Genomic DNA, 14,234 nt, shown 5'->3' on the forward strand with positions numbered 1-14,234 from the left:
CTTACTTGGTCTTAAATTCTTTTCCTTTCCCATAGATGTGACAGGTATACTATTCTATGTTCACCTAATTTATTTATTCTGAATTTATCTTGGTATAGGGTGTGAGATGTTGATCTAGACTAGTGATTCCCAAAGTGGGCACTACCGCTCCCTGGTGGGTGTTGCAGCAATCCAGGGAGGCGGTGATGGCCACAGGTGCATTTATCTTTCCTATTAATTGCTATTAAAATTAAAAAAATTAATTTCCAGGGGGCTAAGTAATATTTTTTTCTGGAAAGGGGGTGGTAGGCCAAAAAAGTTTGGGGTCTACTGATTTAGACTTAATCTCTCCCATACTGTTTTCCAATTTTCCCAGCAGTTTTTGTCAAATAGTGGCTTCTTCTCCCAAAAGCTGGGATCTTTAAGTTTATTGTACACTATCTTGCTGAGGTCATTTACCCCAAGTCTATTCCATTGGTCCTTCCTTCTGTCTCTTAGCCAGAACCATATTACTGCTTTATAGTATAGTTTAATATCTGGTGCTGCTAGGCTCCCATCCATCACTTTTTTTTTTCATTAGTTCCCTTGATATTCTTGATCTTTTGTTCTTCAAAATGAACTTTGTTATAATTTTTTCTAATTCAGTAAACAAGTTTCTTGGTAGTTTGATATGTATGACGCTGAATATGTAAATTAATTTGGGTAGGATTGTCATTTTTATTATATTAACTTGTCCTATGCATGAACAATTAATGTTTTTCCAGTTATTTAGATCTAGTTTTAATTGTGTGGAAAGTGTTTTGTAGTTGAGTTCATATAATTCCCGTGTTTGTCTTGGCAAGTATATTCCTAAATATTGTCTAGGGCAGTGATGGGCAAACTATGGCCTGAGGGCCAAATGAGGCCCCCTGAAATGTTCTATCCAGCTGTGCAACATTATTCCTAATCTGACGAATACAATACAAGGAAACTTTGAAAGAGTTGCCTTAGAAACAGATGGACAGATAAGCATTTCCTTTCCTTTGGTTCCCTCTTTTAAAGAGTTTGTCCATCACTGGTCTAGGGTGATTTTAAATGGAATTTCTCTTTCTAACTCTTGCTGCTAAGTTGTGTTGGAAATATATAGAGATGCTGATGACTTGTATGTTTGGTTTTTTTTTTTTTTCTAAAAAAAAAAACTTTGCTAAAGTTGTTAATTAAAAACTAGCTTTTTAGTTGATTCTCTAGGATTCTTGAAGTATACCATCATATCATCTGTAGAGTTATAGTTTAGTCTCTTCATTGCCTGCTTTAATCACTTTGATTTCTTATTCTCCAATTGCTACTACTAGCATTTTTAGTACAATGTTAAATGATAGAGGTGATAATGGGCATCCTTGCTTCTCTCTTGATCTGATTGAGAAGACTTCTAACTTATCCCCACTGCAGATGATACTTTTCTCTACCTTTTTATACTTTACACAGTCCAGTGATATTGGCCTCCTTGCTTTTCCTTGAACAAGACTATCCTCTCTCCTAGCTCCAGGCATTTTTTTTACTGACCTGCATGCTTCAGATTCTCTTTTTTGCTACCTTTTGTATATGAATGTCTAAATTGGACTCAGAACCTATTAAGTCTAGGTATAATTATTACTACTTATAGCATAATTTTTCTGTCTACTTAAGAGAGAATTGAGCCAATTTCAATTTAATTGAGAATTGTTCAGAGACTTACTTAGGAATAATAGGAAGAGATTTGAGAGGAGTGGAATTTTTATAGGAAATTTCTCAGAGGAAGTTACTAATAGCTAGGAAGAACAGGAAAAATTTCATGTGGGTGGCAGTGTAATAGCTGGGCCCTAAAGGAAATGAGAGACTTCCAGCAGCTAGAGGTGAGGAAAGGGCACACCAGGCATACAAGGGCAGGGACATGGGAGATGGAATGATATGTATGAACAACTGCAAGGCCACTTTTATTGGAGTGGAGTACACAAAAAGGAGCAGTGTGCTAGAAAACTAGATCCAATAGAAAGTTCCAATTATGTAAAATTTATAAGCTTTATTTTAATGAACAAAGTCACCCAGAAGAGAAATAGAAAGGAAAGGAAGAAGCACTTATGAAGTACCTGCTCTTTGCTAGGAAATTGAGAGGACAAAGGTGGCAACTAATTAAGTGAAAAATCCTGAAAAGACAGTGTTGAATCAGATATGTTGGAAGAGTTGTCTTTAGATTCAGTTATTGTTTATTTCTCTTTAAAGATCAATAGCCCTTAAAAAATAAGCCTCTTTTTAAATTATGAGGATATTGAAATAGTAACTAAATCATTTTCTCTGTCCCTGAATGAAGGAAGGTCATATTCTTAGAGAGGAAGCTCTCTCTTGGGAACTTCATTTCTGCCATTGCAAACTGAATGTTAGAGAACAGGCTGTTCTGTTAGCCTCTTCCATTGCAACTCATAAACCAAGTGGATTTCTCTGGGGGATCTTGATGCAACTTTTGCCAATCTGTTGCATGTTAACCTTTGTAAGGTGTCTCCCCTATGAGATGATCTATAAAATTAGCTCCATGCAGAATTTTCTTGAGGAAAAGGAGGGTGGAAGTGAATCCCATCTTCATGGCATCCCCCAGTACCTGGCTGGGGTATTATATTATACTACATATTAGTAGCCCTAGGCCAAATTGGGCCTCCACAGACTCTACAGAAGATGTAGTGACAGGGAACATGAAAGTAAGAAGTGATGTGTTGGAGCTACTAAGCTGATCCTAATGGTCCCTTGGGGGGAGTCTTACAGAAAGATGAGAATTCATATTCTACCTGCCAGGATCGTTAGCATTTCTGTTGCAATGGAACCAATACCTGATGAAATCACTCTTGAAAGTTACAGGGAGGCAAGCGTGAAATGCCTTTTTGGTCCTTTCTTTGGAATTTATCTCTATCCTTCTACAGTATTCTACTCCTTTAACCTTACCATTTCCTGAAAAATAACCATGAAGAGCATTTTTCTTTTGTTTTTCCAGGTAAAGTTTTAGGAACTTGAAAAATATAGTTTCTCTGACAGGTAAGATATAAGAAAAGAAATCTGTTCAACAGATTTAGTGCTTCCTGGGTGCTACAGTTAATGCCCTATAACTAGTAAGAATGATAAAAAACCCTCAATCCTATGGAACATATGTCTATGGCAAGTTCCATAACAAATATAAAAGAGGGGCTGTTTAAATTCAAGGGAAGGGGAAGCTCAGTCTAGTTGGGAGGCGGATCAGGAAATGGCTTCATGACAGGAGGAGATTGTGGAACAACTTTTTAAAAGTTTTTGAAAGAATTCTAACAAGCTGAGGTGAGAAAGTGTGGGGGTAGGGCTACAAAAAGAATAATGTAAATAAAAATTAAAAAGCATGTGGTGTGTTTAGGGGTAGTAAGAAGGGTAATATGAGCAGTGTTATGTTGGTAAATATTTAATAACTATTTCCTTGAAAATGTATGTATACTTTAAAGTTTAATCTGTATTGTTAGCATTTTTCCCCATTACTTTCTTAAGTCTATGCAATAGCAAAACAATAAATCAAACCCTGATTTAAATAATTCACTCATAAGTATAAATGCTTACTTTGAAAATTTAACTTTTGGCTCTTGAGAGACGATTGGTGCTGGCTCCAGCACATCCATGAGTATAAACCACATAGAGGGGAATTAGTGAGAGCTGAAACTTGTAAAAGGAGGTTGAGACCACAGAGAGACTTGAAAGCCATGCTGAATATAGATTTAATTTGATAGGCAATGGGGAGAACTTTTTTTGGTGCTGGTGCCACCTTTGGCCTCCTGTCCCCCTTCTGTACCTTATCTCATCTTCAGAGAAAGAAAAAAAGATAACCATAGGACTATAGACAATCAGAGCATGATAGAATTAGAAAGCTCCTAAGGGATGATCTAGTTTAGACTTGTTTATTTTATAAGGATGAAAATGGAGGAACATGCTAGCTGAGTTTAGAAAGAAGTGCTACTTAGTTTTCCTCATTGGTTTTGAGAAAAAGATGTGCCACTTGAGAGGGAGTTATCAGGGTCATAGAAACAGAGATCTTTGTTGGATATTTTCTTCTTAAACCTGACCTCCAGTACATCCTCTCTTAAAACAAAGAAAACAATCAAGCAAAGACAACTAAAAAACTAAAATAATGATCTTACCTGACAGTGTCTGCCATATTCTGACCCTAAACTACCTCATCTCTATCAGGAGGAGGGAGGTATTTCTTTTTCCTAAAATAAAATTTTATTGGTACCTTTTGTTTTACATCATCAAAATTTCTTCCATTAGCTCTCTTCCTCCCCCTATATGTACCATATAACAAAAAATATTTTTTAAAAGGAAAAAAAAACAATACTGATCAACACATCAAAAATAAATCCAATGTCCCATATCTATCCTTCTTCCTAATTCTGTGAAGGGGTGCGCAAAGGTATCTTTTCATCTTTCCTTTGGGACCATGCTTATAATATTTTACAGTATTCACTTTTGATTGTTTTTTTTTTAATTTTATCAGTGAAGTTTATGAAGAAAGCAACATCTTATATTTACAGGGAGGAGTGGTGGTGGCTTGAGAAGAGGTTTGGAAAAACTGTTTTAGGAAATTTGATAGTTGTATCAGGAAAATTAAAAGGGCTAGCACATACCTGTGAACACCCAGTTGATACTGTTTGGGACAAATATAGTATGCTAAGATTTAACCTGAAGAGTAGCCCATTCAACAGTCTTATGAAGGTTCCCATAATTCAACAACTAATAAGTATATAATATGTAACGTCTTGCTAGGAAAGTCATTCTCTGACTTCGTCAAGACCATAGGACCATAAATAAAAAGCTGAAAGAGACCTCAGAAGCCTACTTCAACCTTCTCATTTGACAAATCAAGAAACTGAGTACTATGGAGAGAACTAAGTGCTTTTGCCTATGGTCACAAAGTTGGGGAGTGGGATTTGAACTCAAATCCTCTCTCTACCATACCAGGTTCCTTGGAGGTAGTGGTACAATGATAAGAGCACTAACTCTAATGTCAGAGAACCTTAGTTCGAATTCCACCTTTGCCATTTACTACCTGTTACCTTAAGCAAGTCACTTAACTTCTCTGGGCCTCAGTTTCCTCATATGTTAAAAGGAGCAGTTGAAACTGGTTGGCTCCTGAGATCCTTTCAGCTTTGTGAATTACTATTTATCTGAGGCCAAGTGGGAAAAGGGATGTAGACAAAAAATAGCAGGGCTGGCCTGGAAAATATTCTCGTTTCTTTTGACTGCCTCCTTCCCTAGAAAGTGTAGTAATTTAAATACTCTCAACCCCATCTTGAAAGAGACAGACGATTACTCCAAGGTTGAAATTTTATTCCCGATGCGGGACAGGTTCTTTTTACTCCCCAATTTGAGATACATCTCTACCCTGGGGAGACAGTCCCATTACCTTCCATCTACTTTTCACCTTTCCAGCAAGGAGAAAGGAATGAGGAGTTTGGGAAGAGGATAAGACAAATGCTTTGTGCAGCCCTCTTCCCCTCTCCCATATCCATCCTTCTTGTCACTACAGGAGATAACTTTCCTACACTATCACTTTTCCCAACCATTTACTGTCATTCCCCTTGTCCCTCCAAAAAAAACCCCTCACTTTAAAAAAAAAAAAACAGGATTCTGAGCTGGGGTGGGGGTTGGGTTAAATGTCACACAAGTGGTAGCAGGGATCACTGTTTCTGCTGCATAGCCTCCTTCCGAGCTGCATCCTGGAGGAGCTGGGTATCAACTTCGTCTGCTGGCAGCTGCACATATCTGACCACAGAGCCCCAGATAAAACAGTTCTTCACAGACAGCATGTGAGGATATTTCTCTGGGTCTGTAACACTGATATCTGTTAGTTTGATGTTGAGATACTGGTCCACAGAGTGCAGGGTCCCACAGATGCTCAAGTCATTCTTGAGTTCCACGACCACATCTTTTCCCACAAGTGACTTGAAGAAGGAATAGAAGAGCATGGTCCTCGCGCCGCTGCTCTGTCCCGGAAAGGAGGAGGGGCGGGTTGGCTGGGGCTACGGGGAGGTGAAGGCCGCGTGAGCCGATCACTGCAGCGGGGATCCGAGCTCAGGACTCGCGCTTGCGGGCGCGGATTGAGCTTTTGATTGTTTTGTAGTGATTGCTCTTTCCATTTTCACTGTTATATTATTGTATATATTGCTTTCTTGGCTCTGTTTACTTCACCTTATCAGTTTATGTAAATCATTCAGTGCTTCTCCGAAATTTTTATTTATTTATTTTCCCTTATATTTATCATCATATTTATTATTTCTTTTAATAGTGTACTGTTCATTACATTTGGGTACAACAATTTGTTTAGCCATTCTCTGGTGGTATTTGCATTGTTTTTAGTTCTATGATGAGAAGTGTGTTTCTTCATCTGATTAAGATTTAGTCACTTATTCAAAGCTTGGCCTCCTTTTGGTGGTGCTTTCATTTACAGGATTGTAGTTATTTTGTATATATTGTTCTCTGGCATCACTTGGCATCAGTTCCTACAAAATCTTTCCATAATTTCTTTAATTCCTCATTTGTCTTTTTGTGCTGCACCACAATATTCCATTATGTAAGAGGGGAATTAGATATTTAAGGTATGGTCGCCAGGAATCTGATTAGCTTGATTCCATAATTAAAATAGACCCAAGTCAGCATGGCTTTCATGGTAGTTTATTTACAATTAGGAAGGTTGAAGGTAGGGAAATAGAAACTCTGGCCCAGACCAGAGGTCTGGACCGGATGAAAGGAGCACAGAGGTTAATTAAACAAGGCTACTAGTCACTAGGCCTTTTACAATTAGAGAGGCAAGAGAGGCCTCCTTGAGGGTAGAGACTCCAGAAACACCAAGGGAGGAGAAAGGAAGTCAGCCTAACTTACCCACATGACAATTCAGAGGGAAGCAGTCTGAGGTCTCACCAGAGATCCTTCATCACCAAGTTCAAAGTGCCAACTGCCTCCACAGGAAGTTACCATCATATTTGAAAGATAGCATCTTTTGTCACTTCCTGCATCCACCTCTAATTTCCAGTGGACAAATGGCAGCCTCATAACTGTTTTGGACTGCTCAAAAGGCAGTCCCTTGTTCTCGATTTGTTACTTATTGTCACGTGTGGGTAACTAATCTTCTCCTCCCCATGGTTGGGTGGGGTGACATTATTTCTGATGGCTAGAGTCTGACAATGAATGAGGATGAGCTAATTCCATTTACACAATTATGTTCATATACCATTTCAACTATTCTTCAGTGGATAAGTCAGCAAGCATTTTTAAGCCTCTAGTATGTGCTGGGCATTGTGCTAAGTGCTGGAGATTCAAGAAAGGCAGGAAAAAAAAAATCCTGCTCTCAAGGAGTTCATAATCTAATCAAGGAGAGAATCTGAAAACAACAATGTACAAACAAGATTTGTACAGGATGATTCAGAGGTCACCTAAGAGGGAAGGCACGAGCATTAAAGGGAATCTGGAAAAGCTTCTTGTAGAAGACAGGATTTTAGTTGGAACTTGAAGGAAACCAGAAGACAGAGGTGAGAAGAGAGAGTTTTCCAGCTATGGGCTGAATTTCACTGCAGGAAAAATGGATGGAGTGGGAAGGTGGAGAGTTTTGTGTGCAGGAACAGCTGGGAGCAGTATACGAGGGTAAGATATATAAGAAGACCAAAAAAAAAAAAAAAAAAGGAAAGGGGCCAGATAATGTAGAGCTTTCAATATGACCAATAGGACTTTATAGTTGATCCTGGAAGTGATCAGGAGCCACTGGAGTTTATTGAACTTGATCACATGATCACTTGCACTTTAGGAAGATCAATTTGATAGTCCAGTAGATAGATAAAGGCTCAAATTGTTTCCATTTCTTGAATACTACAAAAAGTGCCACAATATAATATAGATAACATTTATATAGTGCTTTATATTACATATTATGTCATTTGATCTTCACAACAGTCCTGTGAAGTTGGTGCTAATACTATACCCCGCCCCCCTCATTTTACAGATGAGGAAATTGAAGCTTAGAAAGGTCCAATAACTTTCCTGGAGTCACATGGCCAGTTAGTGTGGCAGGAATCAAAGTCAGGTCTTCCTGATACCACATTCAGCACTCTACATGGTATACTACCTGACTTGATATTTTGCTAATATGGGGTCTTACTGTCTTTGAAAGAAAGACAAGGATGTATGTATGGTATATGATTTTAGATGGATCAGAGCATGAACGATTTTAGTCACTTTTTTCACACGATAATTCCAAATTGTTTCCCTAGAAACTCATAGCTCCATTAACATAGTATTGGTGTGCTGCAGTCCTGACAACGGTGCCTATTTCCAGTTTTTGTGCCAATTTGGTGATTATGAAATGAAAACTTAAAGTTGCTTATTTTTCCTCTTGTACTTAGTGATAAAACTTCTTTCCTATTCTTTGACTATATATTGTAGGGAAATGGAATATTCTGAAAGGTTAGAAGCAATATGTGTTTTAACAGGTGCATCTAGAGATATTTTACAGGAATCAGGGTAGAGGCAGAAGACATGGGGAAAAGAGGATACATGAGTGAAAAAATGTAAGGGTTCTTCTGTAGTCTAGGTCTTGTAATAACCTTATCCTTGTATGTAGTAGGTGATAGATAGCTCAAAGAGACCCGTCTGTAGGATTTGAGGGTTAGTGGTGGAACGTAGTAGAAGTTGAATGTATCAAAATCTGTCTTGCTTTTTGTAAATATTTAAACACAGAAGATTATTTTTGGTAGTTAAGCTTGCTCTCTGTGACTGGCAGGCTTCCAAGTTTCTGTGAAAGAGTATCAAGTGACACTATGTTAAGTCCACATCTCCTTTAAGATCAGAGTGTTAACTATTACTTAGACTGTGACTTTATTTTTGTCTTCACCCTCTGCTAACCATGATTTCTTTTGAAGGGGAGCAGAAAGGAAGCTCTCCATTTTCCTTCAGGTTGAAAAGCCCTAAATTTGAGCCTGGTGACTTCCCTGGAAGTCATATTGTTTTGAGATGTATTTTATACTTTTAGAAATGATTTTATTAAGTCCAAGAAAGCAAACTAGTAAAAATCCTTATATTATGAAGATTATATACATTTGTTCACACTTGGTCAGTTTCTCTGAGCTATTTAATAATTGCTTTTGTTTAGATCCTTTGTTATTTGAAAGAAGAAGCTAGTTGATTTCTATTAGTTTTTATGGTACCATTCTCCTTTTCCACTTTTGCTTTATTTATGCTATGTTTTTGTCTTCATGTTTCCTACCTAGAGAAGATGGGAGGTGGGGAAACTTATCTTTGGAAGAGAAAAAAATCAGTGCCCAAGGGGAGCTTAAATTAATCTCTGCAATTCTATGGGTGTCCAGCAGATGGCAGGCTACTCCCAGAACAGGCCAAGGACTGCTCCTGGCCTGCTGAGTCAGCCACCTTCTTCCCTCTACATCTCTCTTGGACAAACCACTTTCTTCTATTTTTCCCACATTAGCAGCAAAATCCAGATTCTATAGAGAGAAAAGTGCTTCTATTCCACCCTTAGGGCCCCTTGTGCTCCTTCCTTTAGCTCCATTTCCATATAGTTTTTCTCTTTTTGGCCTTAACATGAAAGGGAGACCACTGTAAGGCAGCTTGGGTTACACAAGCTGGAAAGAAAAGGAATAATAATAAAAAACGTGAGGATCACTTGGCAGTACTAGCTTGGCATATAGTCATTCTCTGTGATTAGTTTCTGTTTCTATTCAGCTAAAATCTTCCTCATTTTCTTTTTAACTTTTCATCTTGGGCCTTTGGCAGGAAAAACGTTTCCAATAGCTTTAAAGAAAAATAACTCTTACCTTTTGTCTTAAGGCAGAAGAATGGTAAGGGGTAGGCAGTTGGGGTTAAGTGACTTACCTAGGGTCACGTAGCTAGAAAGTGTTAGAGGCCAGATTTGAACCCAGGTCCTCTCAACTCCAGGTTTGAAAGTCTATCTACTATGCTACCTACTTGTCCATTCCAACAGTTTTTTATTCCACACTCCCAAAGGGAGTACCAATCAAAGAATCAATCAACAAGCATTTATTAAGCACTTACTGTGTGCCAGGTATTATGCTAGAGACTGGGGATACAAATATAAATGTATCAATCCCTACTCACCAAGAGATAAATAGAAAAATATATAGAGAATAAATACAAATTAGTTAATTGCAAGGTAATTTGAGAAGGCATCATTAGAAAGGATGAACCTTAAGCTAGTATCTAGAAGCCTCAGAGATATGAGATTTCCTTTTGGGAACTTGGTTCCCTAAACAAAGGCCATAAATCCTAATTTGGACCCATACCAGAAGCAGACAATAAATTAGCAAATTCTGGGCTCAGTGTAAGGTTTATGAGTGATGATATTTCTTCTCTTTGGGGGGTTTCCCCATAGAAACTTGGGCTACTTCTATACTCCTTGGGTGGTAGAAGTGGCAATAAAGAGAATTGAGAACAGCAGTGCCTCCCCACAGAGGCTAGGTTTGCACTCATCTTGTTATATCTCTGCCTGAAAAGGTTTTTCCAAAGGATCAACATAGTTCAGATAGAAGAGACAGCTTGGACTAGAATTAACTTGCTTATATAGGCCTAGGCAGCTTTTTTTTTTTTTTGGTACAACAAATAGACTTGGGCCTCAGAAATCATGATGAAGAAATAAAAAACTGGTTTCTGACAAATCTAGGTCAATAGAGGCTACCTTTGCATCTGATAGGTTCACCTTTATTCAGTCCTTTAGAGGGTCCTTTAAAGAAGATTGCAAAGCTTGCATATGAGTTCTCATTTCTCTATTTCTCATTCAAAAGACTATTAAGTCGGGGGAAAACCTTTCCTCATGTGTGAAGATGAACTTTGAAGAAAACTGCCTTCCTGTAATAATTATAACTCATATGTCTATAGTATTTTAAGGCTTGCAAAATGTTTCTTTTTTAACAACTTTGTTTTACAAATAAGGAATAGGCTCAGGTTGTTAATTAACATCAACTACAAATTCTCCTTTATCCTTTATATGCATTTATTACTGTATCTTGTCTATTTTGCCCGTAGGTCACCTGAAATTTATATTCTTAGGCCCTCATCACCTAGACTCTTGTAATAGTCCCAATTGGTCTTTCTGCTTTTCAGGTCTTACCTTTCTTCAACCCATCCTCTACACAACTACTAAAATGAGATTTCTAAAGCACGGGTCTGACTTTGTAATTCCCTTTCGTTAGGATCAAATACAAGTTCCTATGTTTGACATTTGAAGCCCTTCAACCTGACTCTATTCTGTCTTTCCAGCCTTGCTTTACATTTATTACTCACTCTCACATACTCTGTAATCTAGCTAATCTGCCCACTTGTTGTGCCTCACAGTACTCCTCTCATCTTGATGCTCTTCCTCATGTCTATTTACTGACAATTCCTTGGCTTCCTTCAAAGCTCAACTCCAACAACTACGTAAGCCCTTTCTTGATCTCCTTACTGCAACTGCTTCTCCCTCTATAATAAATCTGGGTGTGTCTACATATGTAAACATATAATAAAGTATATTGTTCATTATTATATTCAGGAATAGAATATACTTGGTTATATGTATTGTTTCTCTCTATTGAATATAAGCTTCTTCAGGGCAGGAACTTTTTCATTGCTCTCTGTACCAAATGCTAGGAATATGAATGCAAACAAAAAGAAAGATAATTCTTGCCCTTAAGAGACCTTATTTTCCAATGGGAAAAACTGCATGTAAAAAGACATGTGCTTGGAGACATGATAGAGAAATCAGAGGATTGCATCTCGGTTGGAAATAAGAAAATGACTGGCCAGGCAACTCCCCTAAGTAGAGGTTACAAGAGATTTAAGAGATTTTAAATGCTTATTCATTGATTGACCAGGTCATTTTGATTGATGTGAATTCATATCTTCTGATTTATAAATCTACAGAAAAACACCTCTAGCAATGACCCACAGATTATTGTTTTTCCAACTGAGACAACTATTGTCTCCTGGGAATTAGGGAATCGGACTACAAGCATTTTTTAAAGCATTTATTATATGCCACTTGTTGGACTAAAGCTGGGGATACAAAGAATACTCCAAAAAGTCCTTTCTCTGAAAGAGATTACATTCTAGTGGAAGAAAAAACATGTTAATAATTAGGTACATGTAAGTTAAATACAAAGTAAATGGAAGATAAACTTAGCACTTGCAAAGGCTTTAGAATATGAAAGGAACTGGAAAGGCCTCATTGAGAAAGTGTATTTGAGCTGAGTCTTGAAGGAAGCCAAGGATTTTCAGAAGATAAATTCATGAGTAAGGAAAATTAAAAGGCCAAATTCAATTCAACAAACATTAATTAAGCATATTTTCAGAAGAGAGACTGGAATGGAGATATGACATTAATACAGATAAGTGGAATATAAAGTAGAAAGTGATGGGACTAGAGGAGAGATCTAAGCAAAGTGATCTAGGAAAACTGAAGAAGACAATACTTAAAACTAGGTAGATCAGAGATGACATAAAATTTGAACTTTTAAAAAATAAAAAGGAGGAAGCATCCCCATACCAAGAATGTTTTTCTCAATTCTGTCTCTGGAAATTCCTAGCTTGCTTCTAGGCTCAGCTGACATCATCCTGTGTGTATATACACACATAATGTGTGTGTTTATATGTGTTCATGTAAGCTCTCATTAGAATGTTAACTGCTTGAGGGACAGACACTTTTTCACCTTTGTATCTCTAGTTCTTGATAGAGTATAAGTTAAATAAATGCTTATTGAGTGAATGAATGAAATGGGAAATGTTGAATAAAAGATATTAAATATCCTCCTGGGTATTGAAAATAAGCAAGTTGCTTGATTCAAAGAAATCATTGTTAGGAATATAGCAAATAAGTCTCAGTGATTTAGTAACTAAATCCTGGGAGTTGCCTAAGGCACACAGAGGTTGTAATTTGCCCAGGGATCCAAGCTAGTTTGTATGAAAAGGAGGACTTGAACCAAAGTCTTCCAGACTCCAAATTTAATAATTTATCCATTGAGAACTCCTACCTCTAAGAATGCAGCAAAATTTACAAAATAAAAACTTCTTAAGGAAAAGAGAGATCTTTCACTAAGTCACATAATATAAATATTATGCCTAATTTGAGGTGAACTACAATATTAGTTAACCATATCCATCAATTAAGTGAACAGATGTATTAAAACAGGTCAAGTCCATGTGAATTTGCAAATGTCATTTGGAGGAAAAGTGAATTTGTTTTTCTGATTTTTTTGAAGTCCTCCTTCAGGTAGGGTAGAGTGATTACCAAAAAATTGTCTGTAACAGTACTCGTTGTTAGTATATAGTCGTTCTGTTCTGCTTACTTCACTTTGTATCATCAGGTTTCTCTGAACTCATCTTTTTCATAATTTCTTGTGACTCAGTTGTATTCCATGACATTTATATACCATAACTTATCAGTTACTACTCAGTTGATCCAATACTCTCTTAGTTTCTGGTTCTTTACCATTATAAAAAGATCTGCTGTAAATACTTTTTTACCTATAGGTCTTTTCCTTTTCCTTTGAAAGAAAACAGAGTTCCTAGGACCATTGACTCTTGCTATTTTTGTTTCTCCTACAAAACAATATAGATTGTGACCCAAGAGGCTGAGACAGGTAAATTGTACTTGAGCTTGGGAATTTTGAACTGCAGTAGACTAAATCAATCAGGTGTCCACCCTGAGTCCAACTCAGTGTGGCATGTTGAGACCCTGGGGCGAGGGTCACTAGCCTACCATAAAGGGCAAGGGAACCCTGGTCAGAAATAGCTAATCAAAGCTTCGATGCTAGTCAGTAGTGGTATTTAGCAATTTGAAAGCTCTCTGGATGCATCTGCTCAGGAGCCCTACAAATGGTTAGATCTTGTCCATAAAACCTTGAGCTTTAGAAATGTCTCTGGTTTTATTTTAGCCCATGGGGAAAAATTAGGTTCTTGAAGTCTGAGGAATTCAGTCAGGGAAATGCATTTCAAATTCATTGATTAAGGTCCTTAAATTTTGAGGGACAAAAAATCCTTTTGCAGGAAATTTCTACCCCACACCAGCTCTGATAACTCCCTTAAACATTATGAATAGATTTCACCATTGGAAGATTTACCATTTTGTAGTTTTAATTTTGTCAGTTGTTAAAACCTTTGAAAATTCTCTCTCTCTCTCTCTCTCTCTCTCTCTCTCTCTCTCTCTCTCTCTCTCTCTCTCTCTCCATATATATATAATC

The 14,234-nt window shown here is 37.4% G+C and overlaps 2 protein-coding genes across 4 annotated transcripts in view; one reads left to right on the top strand and one right to left on the bottom strand.

Annotated features, from left to right (window-relative positions):
* TBC1D16 (TBC1 domain family member 16) overlaps window positions 1-14,234 on the top strand; it is a 119,643-nt gene that overhangs the window by 42,142 nt on the left and 63,267 nt on the right. The window lies entirely within an intron of this gene.
* LOC123245500 (U6 snRNA-associated Sm-like protein LSm2) lies at window positions 5,312-6,090 on the bottom strand. The gene has a single exon (XM_044674409.1). The coding sequence runs from the start codon at window positions 5,964-5,966 to the stop codon at window positions 5,679-5,681; it is 288 nt and encodes a 95-aa protein (XP_044530344.1). The 5' UTR covers window positions 5,967-6,090; the 3' UTR covers window positions 5,312-5,678.

This window comes from Gracilinanus agilis, chromosome 4, assembly GCF_016433145.1.
Source record: "Gracilinanus agilis isolate LMUSP501 chromosome 4, AgileGrace, whole genome shotgun sequence".
Classification (NCBI taxonomy): Eukaryota; Metazoa; Chordata; class Mammalia; order Didelphimorphia; family Didelphidae; genus Gracilinanus; species Gracilinanus agilis.